Below are 19,706 nucleotides of genomic sequence, written 5' to 3'. Positions count from 1 at the left end.
CAGCAAGCTACCATTTTTCGGTGGAGCACCATGGCCTCGGATTTGGAGGTACTGATTCTCATCCAAGCCAAACTGTTTCTCATCCCATAAACTGGCTCTTAGGAATTTCAATAACATCTCATTCATTCATTCATTTTCAACCGCTTTTCCGGTGCAGGGTCACGGTGGCAGCAGGAGAAAACCCTAGACTTCCCTCTCCCCAGACACTTCCTCCAGCTCCTCCGGGGGGATCCCAAAGCATTCCCAGGCCACCCGAGAGACATAGTCCCTCCAGCATGTCCTGGGTCTTCCCCGAGGCCAATAACATCTCATTTATTACATTTACATTTACATTTAGTCATTTAGCAGACGCTTTTATCCAAAGCGACTTACAAATGAGGACAAGGAAGCAATTTACACAACTATAAGAGCAGCAGTGAACAAGCGCTATAGACAAGTTTCAGGCGTGTAAAAGTCTAAGAAGCAAAACATTAGTAGAAATTTTTTTTTTTTTTTTTTTTTTTTTTTAGAGAGAGAGAGAGAGAGAGAGAGAAAGAGGGCTCAGTTAGTGGTATAGCCAGAGAGGCAATTGCAGATTAGGAGGAAAAGTGGAGACTAAACAGTTGCGTTTTTTAGTCGTTTCTTGAAGACAGCAAGTGACTCGGCTGTTCTGATGTAGTTGGGGAGTTCATTCCACCAACTGGGCAGATTGAATGTGAGAGTTCGGGAAAGTGATTTCTTCCCTCTTTGGGATGGAACAACGAGGCGACGTTCATTCACAGAACGCAAGTTTCTGGAGGGCACATATATCTGCAGAAGTGAGAGCAGATACGAAGGAGCACAGCTAGAGGTCACTTTGTAAGCAAACATCAGAGCTTTGAATTTGATGCGGGCAGCAACTGGAAGCCAGTGCAAACGGGTGAGTAGCGGAGTGACATGTGCTCTTTTGGGTTCATCAAAGACCACTCGTGCAGCTGCGTTCTGAAGCAGCTGAAGAGGTTTGATAGAACTACCTGGTAGCCCGGCTAGCAGAGAGTTGCAATAGTCCAGTTTGGAGAGGACAAGAGCTTGAACAATGAGTTGAGCTGTATGTTCAGATAGGAAGGGTCGGACCTTTCTGATGTTGTAGAGTGCGAATCTGCAAGATCGGGCAGTTCTAGAAATGTGGTCAGAGAAGTTCAGTTGGTCATCAATCGTAACTCCAAGGCTTTTTACCATTTTGGATGCAGTGATGGTTGCTCCATCCATCTGGATTGAAAAGTTATGGTGAAGAGTCGGGTTGGCAGAAACTTCAAGCATTTCCGTTTTCGTGAGGTTAAGCTGGAGATGATGATCTTTCATCCAGTGTGAAATGTCTGACAGGCAGGCTGAAATGCGAGCTGGAACCGAGGGATCATCAGGGTGGAAAGAGAGGTATAGCTGGGTGTCATCAGCATAGCAGTGGTAGGAAAAACCATGTTTCTGGATGACTGTTCCTAAAGATGCCGTGTAGATAGAGAAGAGAAGTGGTCCAAGCACAGAGCCCTGAGGTACCCCAGTGTATAGATGCTGTAGGTTGGACACCTCTCCCCTCCACGACACCCTGAATGACCTGTCCGAGAGGTAGGAACTGAACCATTGAATAACAGTGCCTGTGACGCCCAGTGACTCAAGCGTAGATAGCAGGATCTGGTGGTTTACAGTGTCAAAAGCAGCTGATAAATCCAGCAAGATGAGGACAGATGATTTAGAGTCTGCTTTAGCCAGTCTGAGGTCCTCCACGACCGAGAGCAGAGCAGTCTCAGTTGAGTGGCCTTTCCTAAAGCCAGATTGCTTGTTGTCCATGAGGTTGTTTTGAGTAAGAAAGTCTAGGACTTGATTGAACACTACTTTCTCCAAAATCTTGGCCATGAATGGAAGCAGGGATACCGGTCAGTAGTTTTCAAGTAGCGTTTGATCCAGGTTGGGTTTCTTTAGCAGAGGGGTTACCCTAGCCTGCTTAAATTGGAAACCATATTAAGGTTTAACTGAAAACCATATTAAGGTTTTCAGTGTTTTGAGGGATATTTAGTGTATTCTGATTTAAAGTAACCTCTGATTAGCTATTTCAAAGGTTACTAAAGGTCAGACAATACAAAAGATGCATCTAATTTGACTTTACTTTTGGGCAATATGTAGATACAAACACCTATTTTGCAGGAAAAGTGTCTTGTGAGCACTTACAAATGGTGAGCAAATTCTGGGGTTTGTCAATAGTGCTCATTTTCTAAACAGCATTTACCTCTAAGGCCTCCATGGCGAGGTCAGGAGGGTTGTGGTAGTGGATTTTGCGTGGATATCTGGCAGCCTCCTCGTGCAGGTAATGTGCAGACTGGGGAGAGAAAGAAAGAAATAGAGAGAGAGAGAAACAACAAGGGCTGCAATGATTCCTGTGTCTAAATACTGGGATGTGTGTCAATGAGATGTGTGTTTAAAATATTTTACAGCCCACTAGATGGTTGTGTTGAACTTGAGCGGGGTCACACTATATGTGATGTGATGTTGAGTGTTGCGATAACGATATTACTAACGATTTAACATTTCCATTGAAAAGTGCTAAAATCACTGATTTATTTGATGATATTAAAATAAACAGGCAAAAGATCTAGAAAAGATCGCTAGAGCGTTTTAAAGCTGTGAAGGTCAGTCGATTCATCAGTGAATCGCTCGTATGTCAGCTTATAAACAGACCAGCTGATCTTCACGACTTTAAAATGCTCCAGCGTCCCTGTATCTGTGGTTACACTCAGTAAACAGTGGTGAGTTCGGTGAACTGATGACCTTCACGGCCAATCACAGTCATTTCTGTTGAGTACGTGAAAACAATGGCCAATCAGCGCTGTTTAAGAACGCGCTCAAATGTTAGCGGGAAATTAACGTTTTAAACTAATTCCAGTATTGTGACGACACTAATAGTTAATACTTAGTATCGTTAAATTACCGCTCTGGTATGCAAGTCATGTATAGATCTAACGTATAGTAATGTGTTTATATTTATGATTATGTTTACGTATGTAGCACTATGATCCGGCAAGACACGACATTTCATTCCACTGTATGTGAAATAACAATAAAGCTCAACTTGACATGTCTTGACTTGTTTCGTCACACAACAATCATGATAATATCGTATTATTGAGACGCCTCTATATGTTAGCATGTACAATAAACAGTCAGCGAATCACCTTTTTGTACATCTGCAGGTAGTCTTTGGGCGGCTGCTTGCGCTTCTCGGCAATCTTGGCAAGCATGTAGTGAATGAGCCACTCTTCCTCATCTCCGTCACAGCGAGAAGCGCTCTGAAAACACTGCGACGCCGTCTCCAACATTGAATCTCTGCGCTCCTCCATCTGCAACCGCAGGAAAACACACACTCAAACAAACCTTCGAATTTCCTGTGCCTTCAGCACGCACACTCATGCATTATGCACAGTCATTCTGCCCTTCTTCCTCACAACTTACACTATATGTCACACAGGTAATGTATACACACATTTATTTAGACACCTTATTTTTGCACTTCCGGCTAGATGCTAAATGCTTTTCACCGGCTCTGTATTGTTATCAACACGATCAATTTTCCATTCAGCATACAATCATATAGATATTCTGCTCTTCTACCTCACAGCTTGAACTACATGTCATACAGCTAATGTATACACACGTTTATTTATACACCCTATTTACACTTCTGTTTGGATGTGAAGTGCTTTTCATTGACTCTGTATTGTAATCAACACAATAACCTTGAATCTAGTCTAATTTAATGTACACCGATTAAGTAAACAGTATAGAAAACAGTATAGATTTAAAAATAGTACAGATTTCATTTTTCTATTACATTATTTATGTTCAGGAATAAAAATAAATAAACGTAAATTCTATATTAGTACCCAATGCAATGCTTCGAATTGATTGTTAAGCTTACAATGATACTAAGAGGAAAAAAAGTCAGGAAGAAAATGGAGTAATCAAGCTTTCTGAATCCTGGTGTTCCCATTATGCAGATTTTCAGCTTTCCAATTGTATTTACACTGATTTAAATGTGCTTTTTTGCTGTTACATGCTGCTTTATAACATCTGGGGTTCATTTTCTGCAAAAAATGACACATTCATGCTAAAATAAAACAATAAATGTTACCATAATTGTGTATTGTGCATTAAGTATTGGGGTATCTCAGTGTGAACTCCTTTGTGTCTGTATGTTCTCATAGTGTGACAACAAATCTGCCGTGTTGTTGACTTAAATGTTTATCAGTACAGCATATACTTTGAAGTTCAGTGCAACATTTTACAAATTTTAATAAAATACATGCACAGAGAGTAAATGTACTTAAAACAAAATATTGCAAAGTAAACGTCAAATAACTAAGCAAAAATTACCTGACAAACACTGTTACCTTTACAAAACTTGGGGTGCTTTCACACCTGTAGATCGATTGGTTTGTTCTGAAACAGGGATTAATATTGTTATTGATTGTCCTATCTAATAAAGGCAAAATGGCCAAAAATAAATCTTTAAAAAAATATATATATTGTTATTGATTAATAATGTTGCTCTTTGTTTTTGGTGCGGTTTGCTTTCACACGGAAAAAGTTTCTAATTGAACTAAACGAAAATAGCTAAAACAAGTCACGTGCGAGTAAACTCTGTTCACATTGGTCAGAGTTTCCCGGTTTATTTTTCAGAGTCCCGCTCAGCTGTCATGCGTCCTTATTTTAATTTATGGCAAAGAGCAATAAGTCAATATAAGCGAAAAGCTGTGCTTTAATTTTGAATGGTGACACAGACATCGTCACTAATTATAAATCAGACGTAAGACTTTCTCATACCGTTGGCTAGAATGCATTACAGGCTTTACATTAGAGAGAGAAATAACCAATAAACCAAGACTGCTGTTCGTTCAGTTTTCCTAACGGATAAACAGCTCTCGTTAATATTAGCATGCTTTCACTTTCGTATTTGACATGAAACGCACATTTACCGGTAGGAATGAACTCCCGCCCTACTCATAATTCTCTCTTGATATATTACATATCTATAATACACTGTGATATAGCCGGGCTCAGATCGTTTTGTTTTCTCACTATAATCGATCCGCTCCAGAGTTTGTTTCAATCGAGCCGAGACCACCTCATTCATGCAATCTCGGACTGATTGCTTTGGCGCGGATCCGAGCGCGATTGCTGGATTAACATATGCCAAACGCACCGTGCTAACTTGGCAAACGAGACAGGTTCCGGGAACAAAAGTCTAGGTGTGAAAGCACCCTAAGGTTAAGCAAATTCCACTTAATTCCATAGACAATATTTACTAAAAAAATCTGAATGTAAAAAAATGCTAAAGAAAAAATAAGCACATTGTACTTTGTTTTTTCTTTTCAGTGTAATCTAATCTAGTGGTTCCCAAAATGGGGGTCGGGACCCCCCGGGTCACTTGGTGATTTCCAAAAATCAAATATATTATAATAAACTATTAGAATTATCATATTTTATCCATAACCTACCAAATATAAAAATAGTAGGTAATAATTACATAAAAAACCACATGCAAATAAAAAGCCATCAGCATCTAAATTCGTTTTTTCCATTGGACTGCGACCCAAAAGCTGTTTACGCTAGATCAACACAGCAATGGCGTCATTTGCAGAAGGTTGATTTCACGGTCCAAGGTTAAACTTTCTGCCACCTTTATGACATTCACATACATTAAAAAATAATAAAATACAGACCACAACTGAACATAAAGAATGATCCCTGAGCAGTGGTCTCCAAAAATAAACTAAGAATAGACTTGCTGTAAATAGTGTTGTCACTAGTTTTCCAATGTTTTTCAATTTTGGTTCTTGCAACACCTTTCAAAAACTGTAACAGTAAAGCATTTAGCACTTTGTAATGTTACCATTCCAATTCACAACACTTAAAAGACATCTAGGGCGTGAAGACACCAAGTGATGAAATATGCCATTTAAAACATGTCATTCTCTATTGGAGACAGGTCGGGACTGCAGGCGGGCCAGTCAAGTACCTGTATTCTCTTCCTCTGCAGCTATTCATTTAAACAACTGAATAAACGACTATAACATAAATAGTTGGAAACAGAAGTACCTGTTTGGTCAAGTCTGCTGGGAGTTGGTGTCCCCACTGTTTGAGCTGTCTGGAAGCGAAGGAATGCAGGGCGTAAGACATGGTGCCGTACTCGATCCACAGTGAGAGGTTGGAGCCGTCGATCTCCAGGGCGCGTCTGAAGCAGGTCAGCACAGCCAGAGAGTTCTTCCAGATGGGCCCGTCGCTGCGCAGCTCATTGGAGTTCAGCTTGTCCTGGATGCGGCTGGCACGTGCCAATGCCATGCCCGCCCACGAGTCAAACCTACGAGAGAGACAGGAGGAAAAAATAAACAAACAATCAATAAATGGATTCAATGATCTATGCTAAGCTAAAAGTGCTTGAGATAGACTCCGAGATCGGCTGAACGGATTCAAAAAGTATACTGTTTACCTGTAGGAGAGTCATAAAATGAGCATATTTACAAAAATATAGTGTCGCTTTAAGGACTCGCTGAGAATTCATGTTCAACTGACCTGTTGGGACACATGCAGATGTCGTGCATGTAGAACTTGATGGCTTTGGACTGCTCTTTGTTTTTGAAGTGATAATCAGCGAGCAGGTAGTACAGCTCATTGACCACAGGGGGTGCAGGAGACGCTCCTTCGGGAAGGGCAGGAACCTTGGAGGAAAACTATTTAAATTAATTTAATTCTTAATTTTACATTTATTTGTCAAATACAGAGTCCTACACAGGATGATATACAGTGAAGTAATAATAAGAATCAAAATTTGGAGAAACAGAAGTTATGCAATAGAAAATAAAAGCTAATGTAAACTATTTAAAGACTTTTAATATAGAGTATGTGGTTGTAGAAACAAAAAGTACAACAAATAATAACTTGACTTCTAGTTGATCATTTGGTATCAAAAGTGGCTTATATGAAAGGCAAAGGCCTCTAGATTACGCTTATTTGACCACAATAAAATATGATCATGTCTTGATGTTGAATGATTTCATTAGAACAGTAAGGTCTGACTTTGCTTAGACAAAAGTCTCGTCACTGAACAGAAGTAATGTCTAGTATAGAATATGTGGTCATGCTGCAGTGGAAACAGAATGAATATTGTGTCTGACTCCATCATGAGCTTGGAGGACTGCATCCATACATCTCTGCAATGACTCAAATCACTGATTAATAAAGTCATCTGGAATGGCAAAGAAAGCATTCTTGCAGGACTCCCAGAGTTCATCAAGACTCTGTGTTCATCTTCAATGCCTCTTCCATCTTACCCCAGACATGCTCAATAATGTTCATCTCTGGTGACTGGGTTGGCCAATCCTGCAGCATCTCGACCTTCTTTGCTTTCAGGAGCTTTGATGTGGAGGCTGAAGTATGAGAAGGAGCGCTATCCTGCTAGAGAATTTGCCCTCTCCTGTGGTTTGTAATGTGATGGGCAGCCCAAATGTCTTGATACCTCAGGCTGTTGATGTTGCCATCCACTCTGCAGATCTCTCGCACGCTCCCATACTGAATGTAACCCCAAATTCTTGGTTCACCAAACTTGACTGATTTCTGTGAGAATCTTGGATCCATGCAGGTTCCAGTAGGTCTTCTGCAGTATTTGTGATGATTGGGATGCAGATCAACAGATGATTCATCTGAAAAATCCACCTTCTGCCACTTTAACAAATGATCAACTAGAAGTCAAGTGATTATTTGTTGCTTTTACAACTGGGATTGACGACAAGACTTTTGTCAGGTAGTGTATAAAAGAGCTATCTGTTCAAACAGAACACACAAGTGTTTCTACACATAGCTCCTTTATATTTGTATACTTTGTACTTATTTTCTTTCTACAACCATATAGAAGTGCTTGTGACTGATGTGGAAAGGTGGATAAGCTCATACCTTTACTGCACCTCCTTCAATATAGGCAGAAACGTCGTCTATGGAGAGCGTGGGACCGTCGGTGCGCGGGATTATTCCAGAAAGTCTTTTAAGCAGGTTGGCGAGGTCAGCAGATACAGTGCTGGTCTTATAGCTGTCAAACTCCGGCACGGTCTTGGGTTTGAAGTACTCAAACATGAAGATGGCTTCATTCCAGTGAAGCTCCACCTAGATCAGAGACAATAACGATAGAGTTTTTAAAACCAAAGAAAAAGATGCCGAGCAGTGTAAAATGGTTAAAAAAAGTATTGTTTATCTTGCATTTTGTATATAATTATTATTAATTGTTTGCCGTTTTACACAATTAAGTGCACACAGCATGCTATAGTATCTGATAATTGCAGGAAATAATTCCAAAATGCAGATGACTGTGTAAAGCCACACAAAACAAAAATATGACGTATATGCCGAGTTCAGCAGCTAATCAGCCGGAATCAGCTGAGGTGACAAGACAGCAAGCAGCGAGACTTAGCTGTCACTCAAGTGGCCCCGCCCTTAATTATGCAAAATTAATAACGCTTAAAAAGATGGTTAAGTTATAAAAAATATTCACCCCCCTCAGAGTTGTCATGAAGGGTAATATTAGCTATATAAACAGCAAAACCCTCTTTTGTACCAGGCTGTGAACATGTTTATATCAGCTGTAAAATTGGCCCACTGCAGTCAGAAAACATTTGGATTTCCTGGAGCCAGCCCCCAAAGGTGAGTCGATGAATTGCAGTTTTAGTTACTTCCATATTGGCTTCCCAAGGAAGAGCGGGAGGTTGCCGTTTGGTCTACACTAAAAAAACAAAATGACCACCAACATTGACTTTAATTTTGTACTTTTTTTAACCCCCTTGCTCCTAACAGATCCACAGACTAAGTTGAACACAAAGCTGCTAGTTGCCTGCAAAAATCACAAGCGGCATCTAAAGCACACAGTCCGTTTCCTCCAGAGACACAGAAATAAGCGCAGAACACCTCTTTTGTTGTTTTGGTGGATGTTTTGGTACAGCAGTTCCTGAGTATCGAGCAGTGCTGCATAATGGGAGTGTGTGTGTGGGTGGCCAAATGATCAATGTGACTCTTGCTGCTAAAAGATAATCAATCAGTGAATTATTGCTGACTCAGAGCGACAGATCCCCCACCTGCTTTCATTACCACAGAGCTAGCTCCAGTTCTCGTTTTAAAGCTTCAGGACATAAAATGAGAGTCGTGCTAGAGAGAAACTCGAGGCATTAAAAATACTGAAGTCAACACTATTAACTTAAAGGGCACCTATGATGCAGAACTTTTGTAAGCTGTTTGGACAGAACTGTGTGTAGCTATAGTGCGTCCACAGTTATACTGGAGTGATAGAAACACAAGTCTCTTTTTTAAAATTTTCTAAAGTTAAAACAGGATCCAAATCCCAGTGATGAGTGCCGTTTTCCCCGCCCACCGAATTGATTGACAGCCATGTATTAACATGTCTCCGTAGTGACGCGTATAAACATGTTCACAGAACAGGATTTGCAAAGAAACTGGGATTAAAAGATCTAACTCATCGTTTCAGAAAGGCTTGAATAAATTCCACAACAAATAGAACCCCATAACAGAAAAAGGTGGAACAGTGTGGAAAACGCAAATAAAAAAAAGAATTTTTAAAAAAGAAAGTAATGTGGGAACCCCTTCGCTGTGGGAACCCCTTCGCAAATATGTCCAAACTCTTCAGCTTGACCCTGCTCCTTCTGATTGAGTCCCCACCCCCTAATGCCCAGCTTTTATGTGAAACTACTTCTGGTCAACACATTGTAGACTTGTTTTTTATGTATATAAGATTGCACTAGTGTTGTTGTTTTTTATTTTATTTATCTATTTATTTTCATTATCTTATTTTTATTTATTATTGTTTATTTATTTATATTATTACTATTTGCTCAAAATACTCTTCAGTGTATTTGCTTACTGTTACATGTTTATGTCTTTGTAAATTTTTGTAATGTTTCGCAATGTATAAATAAAACATAAAAAAAAAAGAAAGTAGTGATTTCTAAATTTACTTTGACTTATATTTTATTGTAGACAATATGAACACAAAATATTTGAGTTTTTTTCTGGTCAACTTCACTTCATTGGTTAATATACATCATTTCCTCTCATTCAGACCTGCAACACACTCCAGAAAAAGTTGGGAGGGGAGCAGTTTAGGGCTAGTAATCAGGTAAACTGGTGAAATAATGATGTGATGTGAAACAGGTGATGTCAACAGGTGATTGTAATTATGATTTAGTACAAAAGCAGCATCCAAGAAAGGTCTAGTCCTTTAGGAGCAAAGATGGGCCAAGGATCAACAGTTTGCCAACAAATACCTGAGAAAATGATTAACAACAATGTTCCTCAGAGAAAGAGAGGAAGACATTTGGATATTTCACCTTGAACAGTGCAAAACATCATTAAAAGATTCAAAGAATCAGGAGGAATTTCACTACGTAAAGGACAAGGGCGCAAGCCTAAGCTGAACTACCGTGATCTCCGATCCCTCAGGTGACGCTGCATCAAGAATCCTCATTCATCTATAAGCAATATCACCACATGAACTCAGGATTCTTGCGGCAAACCTTTGTCAAGTACCACAATAGAGTTACATCCACGAATGCCAATGAAAACTGCACTGTGCCAAAAGGAAGCCCTATGTTAACAGTGTCCAGAAGCGCTGTCGACTTCTCTGGGCTTGGAGGTGTCTGGGATGAACCATCACACAGTGGAAAAACGTATAATGCAGTGAAAACATGGAAAACAGTATTTCAGGTATATTTTTGGGAGAAATGAACGATGTGTGCTCCGGACCAAAGATGAAAAAGATCATCCAGACTGTCCAGAAGTCCAAAACCCAGACTCTGTCATGGGAGTTGTTTCAGTGCCTTTGGCAAATATAACTTGCACTTTAATGCTGAAAGTACATAGAGATTTTGGAGCACAATATTCTGCCTTCTTTTCCAGGGACGCCCATGCATATTTCAACAAGACAATGCTAAACCACATTCTGCCCTCATTACAAAGTCCTGGATGCAGACGAAGAGGATACAGGTACTTGACTGGCCTGCCTGCAGTCCCGACCTGTCTCTAATAGAGAATGTGTGGAGCATTTTGATGCGCAAAATGCGACAATGAAGACCCCATACTGTTGACCACTTAAGACTTGTTTGCAGGAAGAATGGGACAAAATTACACCAGAAACACTTCATCACTTGGTGTCGTCAGTCCCTAAAGCTCTTTTAAGTGTTGTGAAAAGGAAAGGCAACATGATAAAGCGCTAAATGCTTTACTGATACAACTTTATTTGAAATGTGTTGCAAGAACCAAAACTGGAATACATGCTTATCAAAAAAAAAACAAGAGGAACATGTTAAATAATGGTTGTTGTATTGTCTGTAATAAAATGAATGAAAGAATGAATGTAATGAAGTTCTATGCAATCAGTTCTTCCTTTTTTATTTGCATTTTCCATACTGTCCAACTTTTTCTGATTAGGGGTTATACATTAAATACATTAAAATACCCTCAACTTGACTTGAGGGTGTGTAATTTATGGGATGATTTTCATTTTTGGCTGAACTAAGATTTGATAATAGTGAGATCTCTAAAGTGTGTATTACCTGTGGAGCAGAATGTTCCTCCAGATATCGGGCTTTGCTCTTCTTGCTGGGATAAGCGTATAGACAGAAGAAACACTGCTCGAGTGCCATCTCCAGATCCTCTTTATAAGGCAGATTCTCATGTCCCGAGAGCTTCTCCCGCAGAACACGCATCTGAACACACAAACACACACACAATCACTACAAATCAAATCACAAATCAGTGCATTTATATGAACAAATCAGGCTGCAGACGCATTGCTCTTCAGTCCTCCATTACTGTCTGATTCGCCTCAGCCAGCAAATCAGACATAAAACGATCTCTATGCACTACAATATCTATTCAAGGCATAAAGAAATCTGATTTCCTCAGGCCACATCTACCTAAAATAACAAGAGCATCGATTGTTACCTGCTTTGATGCTCATAACTAGGGCCAGACAGAATCTGTGGACATTTTGTTGCTATTTCTGCGCAGAATTTTGTATTAAAAAATAAATAAAATAAAAATAAACATCCTGGAGTGGAGTATAGGATCTAAAACACGAAATAAAAGAGCAACAACGTGCTCAGCAACGACTGCATACACTTAAAGACAATTTGGGAAAAGGGATGTCCAAAATGCAATAGGGGATGAGGAACAGAAAAGTAAATAGATTTACACAGTACAACATTACACATAGGTTTTACTTCACACCTGTTCGACTCAATTGAATGGGCATGGCTAATAATAATGTTTGTTGGAAATGTCAAAAAGAGAGAGGAGCATTTATTACATAATAAGGACAAAGCAGGAGTCCCTGTGTGTATCCCAGTGTGGGAAGACTTTTGGTCTTATGTGACGATGTCTTGTAACACAATTTAAAATTACTCATCAGGTTTTCTTTATAATAGTGTATTTTTGTCCATAGTCACTACTGTATACAGTCTGACTTTACATTTAGTAGGCCTGCCAGTGATCATTTGTAATATTTGTTTGCATTATGTTTATACGGATGATAACCGGTTTCAAGGTTTACCGCGGTTTGGAAAAGTCAAGGTTTTAAAACCACCATTTTCTATTATACCGTTCCTACAGTATATGCAAGTGTTGTTTTGTTTTGTGTGTGTTTTTTACAATTATTTACAATTGTTTTTTTAGGGCAATAGCATCCCCAGTAGAAAAATACCCTCCACGTAAAAAGTTACGGTTCCAAAATGTTTTAAATGTTTCTTAAAATAAAATGTTCAATGGGGGAAAAGGTTTTTTTTTACCCAGACATTTTAAAAGAACATAATCTATATAATCTAAAATAATTTAGAGCAGTAATCACAATGCCGTGTAACCGTGATATTTTTATCCCAGGTTATCATACCATCAGAATCTTATACCGGGCCATGACTAATTTTGTCCTGTACCAGAAGAAAACAAAAAAATTTTAAAAAATCAATAAAAAAAAACACAAATTAAAAAAACTTTTTAACTTTTATTTAAACTTTACAATACTAATCCAAGTAGATCGACTTGTTTGATGAACAAAGCAATTTAATGTGATATGCAATATCTATATACTAAAAGACAGAAAATATGACTTTACAAATTGTATTGTAAATAAACCCTATAAGCATTTGCATATTAGTCAACAATACTACTGAAATTACTGTAAAATCTGAATATATATGTATTTACAGGCATTTACATAGGTGAATAAATATTCAATAATGGGTTAAAAATATGAAGAAATCTGTAATACACTCTATAAAGCACATATAAGTACACACACACTATATATATATGTGTGTATATATATATATATATATATATATGTGTATATATATATATATATATATATATATATATATATATATATATATATATATATATATATATATATATATATATATATATATATATATATATAAATGGGCAATAACCAAAAGTACATTGTTGCTAAAAACTTGATTTGGACAACATCACAGGCGATTTTTCCAATATTCATATTTTTTGAATCCTCATTTCAGATTTTCAAATCGTTGTTTTTCGGCCAAATATCCTGATATTTCCTAAATGTCCTATCCTAACAACCACACATCAACGTGCAGCTTATTTATTTGGTGTTAAGATTGTGTATATTCTCATTTTCCAAAACATTGACCTAGAGCACCTGATCATTTGAGAAATAAGACTCACAAAGAATTTGAGCAGAGCTCCATCAGAGTTGCAGCACCAGGAGCGCCGGCCCAGACATTCATGTGCTGTGTTCAGAAGCATGAGGGAGGAGGGCAGCAATGGAGTATCATCCTCTACAAAAAAAAAAAAAAACACACACACACTAAGCTGCCTCAATGACATTTAAAAACTGAGGGTATCATAGGCCTGTTTACAGCTGCGATTACAATGAGTTTTCATCAATCTGATCGCAGGTGGGCAACATTAAATACAGGTGTAAATGGGCTAAATACATGGCAAAATATTTTTATATATACAGTTAAGTCAGAATTATTTGCCTTCAAATATTTCCCAAATTATGTTTATCAGAGCATAGAAATTTTCACAGTATTTCCTATAATATTTTTTCTTCTGGAGAAAGTCTGATTTGTTTTATTTCGGCTAGAATGAAAGCAGTTTTTAATTTTTTTAAAGCCATTTTAAGGTCAATATTATTATTATTATACAATGACTTGCCTAATTACCCTAACTTTACCCTAATTACCCTAGTTAAGCCTTTAAATGTCAATTTAAGCTGTATACTAGTGTCTTGAAAAATATCTAGTCAATTATTATTTACTGTCATCATGGCAAAGATAAATAAATCAGTTATTAGAAATGAGTTATTAAAACTATTATGTTTAGAAATGTACAGGAGAAATACAGGAGGGCTAAGAATTCTGACTTCAACTGTATATACATTATTACAATAGTTGAAATGTTTTATGTTTTTATAAATATATACAAACAGAACAGAAGAAGTAGATTTATATTTCTGGTCCATTATAAGACAGCTCTTGAATGTTATTTTAGTTGACTGATACCTTCGTCCTCCTCGTCTGCGATGTGCTGCCGCAGCATGCAGTCAAACGCCGCTTCTTCCTGCTTGATGAGGTGATACAGCAGAATCCAAGGCAGCAGAGATGAGAAATGAGCCTCTTTGGGGTCATCGGGTAAGACCATGCTGCTGGCGATTAACTGGAGAACACACACACACACAAACATCGCAGTTCATGAGATAAGCGATTCTGAACAGTGGTGTGAAGTAACAAATTACAAATATTGGAATTACTGCGAGTAGTTTTTCTCAGGAACCCTACATTACTAAGTAGAATTAATAATGTGTTCTTGTGAAAAAATTTGGGACTGTGATTATTTATTATTCTTGTACTTTATGTTTCCTTTATTCTTGTTTATGGAAAGCACTACGAATTATCATTGTGTATGAAATATGCTAAATAAATAAACTTGCCTTGCCCTAGTTTTACCTAAGCACTTATCGGTCCTTTTACTACGATATTTTCTTATTTTCTCCTTTCTTCAGATATTTTCCTTTTACACCAATATTTTTGCTATTTCTTCAGATATTTTCCTTTTACACCAATATTTTTGCTATTTCTTCAGATATTTTCCCTTTACACCCATATTTTTTCTATTTGTTTCTGATATTTTCCTTTTACTTCGATATTTTCCTATTTTTTCTGATATTTTGCTTTAACTCCAATATTTTTCTATTTTTTCAGTTTTTTCGATATTTTCCTTTTATTTAAATATGTATCGATACTTTTATACCAATATTTTCCTATTTTCTCCTTTTTTCCAATATTTTCCTTTTATTTAAATACTTATCGGTACTTTTACAAAAAAAAAAATCCTATTTTTTCCTTTTTCTGATATTTTCCTTTTATTTAAATACGTATCTGTATTTTTACACCAATATTTTCTTATTTTTTCCGATATTATCCAACTTTATTCTAATATTTTCTTTTACTTAAGTACTTATCGGTACCTTTACTTTGATATTTTCCTATTTTTTTCCGATATTTTTGTTTTACTTAAGTACTTATCGGTACTTTTACTTCGATATTTTTCAATTTTTTCTGATATTTTTCTTTTACTTAAGTACTTATCGGTACTTTTACTCCAATATTTTCCCTTTTTTCCGATATTTTTCTCTTAAGTACTTATCGGTACTTTTACTTCGATATTTTCCTATTTTTTCCGACATTTTTCTTTTACTTAAGTACTTATCGGTACTTTTACTTCGATATTTTCCTATTTTTTCCGATATTTTTCTTTTACTTAAGTACTTATCGGTACTTTTACTTCGATATTTTCCTATTTTTCCGATATTTTTCTTTTACTTAAGTACTTATCGGTACTTTTACTCCGATATTTTTCAATTTTTTCTGACATTTTTCTTTTACTTAAGTACTTATCGGTACTTTTACTCCGATATTTTACATTTTTTTCGATAATTTTCTTTTACTTAAGTACTTATCGGTACTTTTACACCGATATTTTTTTATTTTTCCTAATATTTTCCTTTTACTTAAGTACTTATCGGTAGTTTTACCTTAGAATGATTTGAACCATGAGATTTGTAATGTGCCGTTACACCACTACTTATTAGTACTTTTAGAAGGGCTACTTTTTACTCAAAATTTGAGTAGTGTTTACTACAGATATTTTTAATCTACTACAACCAAGTGTTTTGGCAATTATTGGTACTTTTAATTGAATGTGCTTTTTCTGTACACTTTCCACCACTGTATGTGTGTGTAAGCATGTTTACCACAAGCCCACTCTGACCTGGATGAGGTTGTTAGCAAGCCGTGGCAGATTAACGGATCGTGGCGTTTGGCTGAGCAGCTCGGGCTTATCAGTAATGCAGCTTTCGATGCCTTTCAGAAGAGCCGTGATGGTGGAAATCCACTCTTCCTTAGCAGAGGGGCTGCTGGGTAAAGCAGAGTTCAAGTGCTGCAAGGCCTCATTGAGAGACACTTCAGACGTTTCCAGGCAGGAGCTGAAGTCTTTCTGACGCAGCAGGGAACTCTGCAGAGAAAGATGGATGTGGGGTTAACAGGTTAAGTGTCTGAAAAACAACACACTTTTGCAGAATTGAGGGTTTACGGGACGTTCAGTCAGGCGCACCTCATTTAAGACAAATGGGATATTGCACACATGGAGTAAAGCTAGTCATTATTCTGGTAATAACTGGCTTTTAACATGCCGCTCTATCATTTGGAGCTGTGATCTGAATCTGCTGTCTGTGAGGAAAATATTACTGTAGTGTATGAGACTATACATCATGCTTTAATTGAAGCCTGTATGAACTGCATTATATAGGTATTCATAATGCATAATTATACGCATTGTAGTGGATTATAATGCCATTCAAAAGTGATCTACAGTATTCACTTTTGATCATGAATACAATAATATTACAATTTTCAATGTTATTATTCCCTTTCCATCAATATTTTAAAAATGGAATGTACTACTGTGAAAGTTAATCTGAATATTAGCCAAAATTCATATGTATTCATATGTGAAAAATTCATCATGTCAACAAATTTTGCACACTAAGTCCAATGCGTATTAATTAATTAAAAATTAATGAATTAATTAATAAAAAACTAGCCTAGAGCGCCATCTGCTGTTAAAAACTAGCCTAGAGCACCATCCGCTGTTAAAAACTAGCCTAGAGCGCCGTCTGCTGTTAAAAATTTGCCTAGAGCGCCATCTGTTAAAAACTAGCCTAGAGCGCCATCCGCTGTTAAAAACTAGCTTAGAGTGCCGTCTGCTGTTAAAAACTAGCCTAGAGCGACATATGCGGTTAAAAACTAGCCTAGAGCGCGGCCTGCTGTTAAAAACTAGCCTAGCGCACCATCCACTGTTAAAAACTAGCTTAGAGTGCCGTCTGCTGTTAAAAACTAGCCTAGAGCGTCATTTGCGGTTAAAAACGAGCCTAAAGCCCCATCTGCTGTCATAAACTAGCCTAGAGCACGGTCTGCTGATAAAAACTAGCCTAGAGTGCCATCTGCTGTTATAAACTAGCCTAGAGTGCGGTCTGCTGTTAAAAACTAGCCTTGAGCACGGTCTGCTTATAAAAACTAGTCTAGAGCGCCATCTGCTGTTAAAAAAGTTTCGAATCGATTCAAGAGAAAATATCGATGCATTTTGAAAATAACCAAATTGACGCAGCATCCATTTCAATCAATTTTTCACCACAGCTCTACTGAACTTAGTGTCTTCCATTAAATAAGCCCTCGTTTACAAAGCCCAACACTTCCGAACACATAAAACAACATCAATTATCATGTTTTTAATTTATTATTCTGTTCATGAGGTCATTCAGTCAGCCAGACATTATCACAAAAATAAGTAAATAAATAAATAAAGCCCCTGACAGAGTGATCAAGACATCTGAAGTCAAGTGGATGACTCTTGAATCTTCATGAAGGACTTATTTTGCATTAATGACCAGCTGACTGCACATTACTCCTCCATAATAAATAAATATCAGGCATTATAAAATATTCATAATGCATTAGTAATACTGTCATAATGCATTATACATGCAGAAAGTGTTCTGCAAAAACAGGGTTACACTGAAAAAAATTATTCAAAGATGATTCCTTGGACTTACTCAATTTTTTTTACGTTAAGTGGTTGTAAACAATTTATTTGGGCTGAATTTAAACAAACAAATTAAGTTGAACATTGCTCAATTTAATTTGTTTGTTTAAATTCAACACAAATAAATAGTTTACAACAGTTTTGCATGCAACACTTTTTTCAGTGAGTGCACATTCATTGTAAAAAATTCCACACAATTGCTTCATGTTGTTCCAACACAAATTGATTAAATTGACTTACCTGTTTTTAAAAAATTAAGTAGATTAAACATAAAACAATTAAGTTGCTCCAAAAATACCCAAGAATTGTGTTGTTTCAGTTCATTTTAAATAAGTAGTTTGAACAAACAGAAAACTAAATTTTTTTGTGTCGTTTACAATCAGTTTAATGACTCTTTAAGACCTTTTCAAGACCCGATGAAATAAATATTAATACTCTACATTAGGGTCGGCCATATCGAGAGAAAAATGTGTATATATAATAAACTTTTTGATGTTACTGATATTAATCTATAAGGACTTTAAACTTAAATTTTAAAAATCTCATTTAAAGGGCTGGTCCACTAAGATATCACATTTTAAACTTTAGTTCATGTGTACTGTAGCTGTGTGAACATATACAACATCTCTGAATGTAAGACGCTCAAAGTTCAATGCAAAGGGAGACATTCGCTTTTACAGAATTAGCAAAGCCTACAGTGACCGAATTTTGGGGACTACAAAAAAACACATCCGTGTTAGTGAGATCATAAACCTTTCAGGTTACGCGCATTCAACGCGCATACACCCTGCGCAGCAGAGAGGCGTGGCCAGAGGCTCTTTAGTGTTATAGCAGAGAAAGCTAAAATGGCGTCCAAACGGTGCTATTTCCACAGAGCTTATTCTGTGTCTGTATTTAAGCTTACAAAGGACAGGATACAAAGAGAGAAGTGCTTACGGTTTAATTTTAATTATGTTCCAGAGAATTATTTAAAAAATATAGCTAGTATTTGACAAAGGATAGCTTCCAGAATCTCTCACAGTTCAGTGCTGGATTTGGCTAAAAACTCCTCAGAGAAGAAGCAGCTCCAACCATAATAGACGAAGCTGTGGATTCTGAGCCGCAACCTGTAAGTGTTTTTATTTGTTCACATTGATCTATGACGTGCACAGCGTCTAATGTTAAAGGTATGTTGTAGCAAGGACGTAAACAAGGATGTAAACAACAGGAAATGCTGTTTGGCACAGTTAACAATTTAACTAAAACTTCTAATTTATCCGTTAAACCGCTGTAAACACCTACAATCTTCACCAGTGCTGCAGTGTCTCTCTATGCGGACGCTTTCCCTGCGTTCTACATCTCAAATAACAAACTCGAAGAATAGGTTTCATATTACTTACACATGCTAATTCCGAAAATATGTGAAAGACACTTGTCAGATGTTATTTTAGAGAGCAGGCGTGAGGTTCAGCAGTGTCCTCTGTGTCATTTTCTGTGTGATTCAGGCTCAAACTGATACGGCT

General features: G+C 37.2%; 1 protein-coding gene across 1 annotated transcript in view; it reads right to left on the bottom strand.

The window, feature by feature from the left end:
• Positions 1–19,706, bottom strand: part of cabin1 (calcineurin binding protein 1) — a 196,549-nt gene that overhangs the window by 151,644 nt on the left and 25,199 nt on the right. The window contains 9 exon segments of the mRNA XM_056464608.1: positions 2,240–2,329; positions 3,183–3,347; positions 6,106–6,367; positions 6,580–6,725; positions 7,957–8,163; positions 11,616–11,768; positions 13,765–13,877; positions 14,607–14,760; positions 16,375–16,617. Coding sequence (XP_056320583.1) covers positions 2,240–2,329; positions 3,183–3,347; positions 6,106–6,367; positions 6,580–6,725; positions 7,957–8,163; positions 11,616–11,768; positions 13,765–13,877; positions 14,607–14,760; positions 16,375–16,617 — 1,533 coding nt within the window.

Source organism: Danio aesculapii, chromosome 8 (assembly GCF_903798145.1).
Source record: "Danio aesculapii chromosome 8, fDanAes4.1, whole genome shotgun sequence".
NCBI lineage: Eukaryota > Metazoa > Chordata > Actinopteri > Cypriniformes > Danionidae > Danio > Danio aesculapii.
The sequence above is the reverse complement of the archived record's forward strand: the minus strand, read 5'-3'. Positions and strand labels throughout refer to the sequence as shown.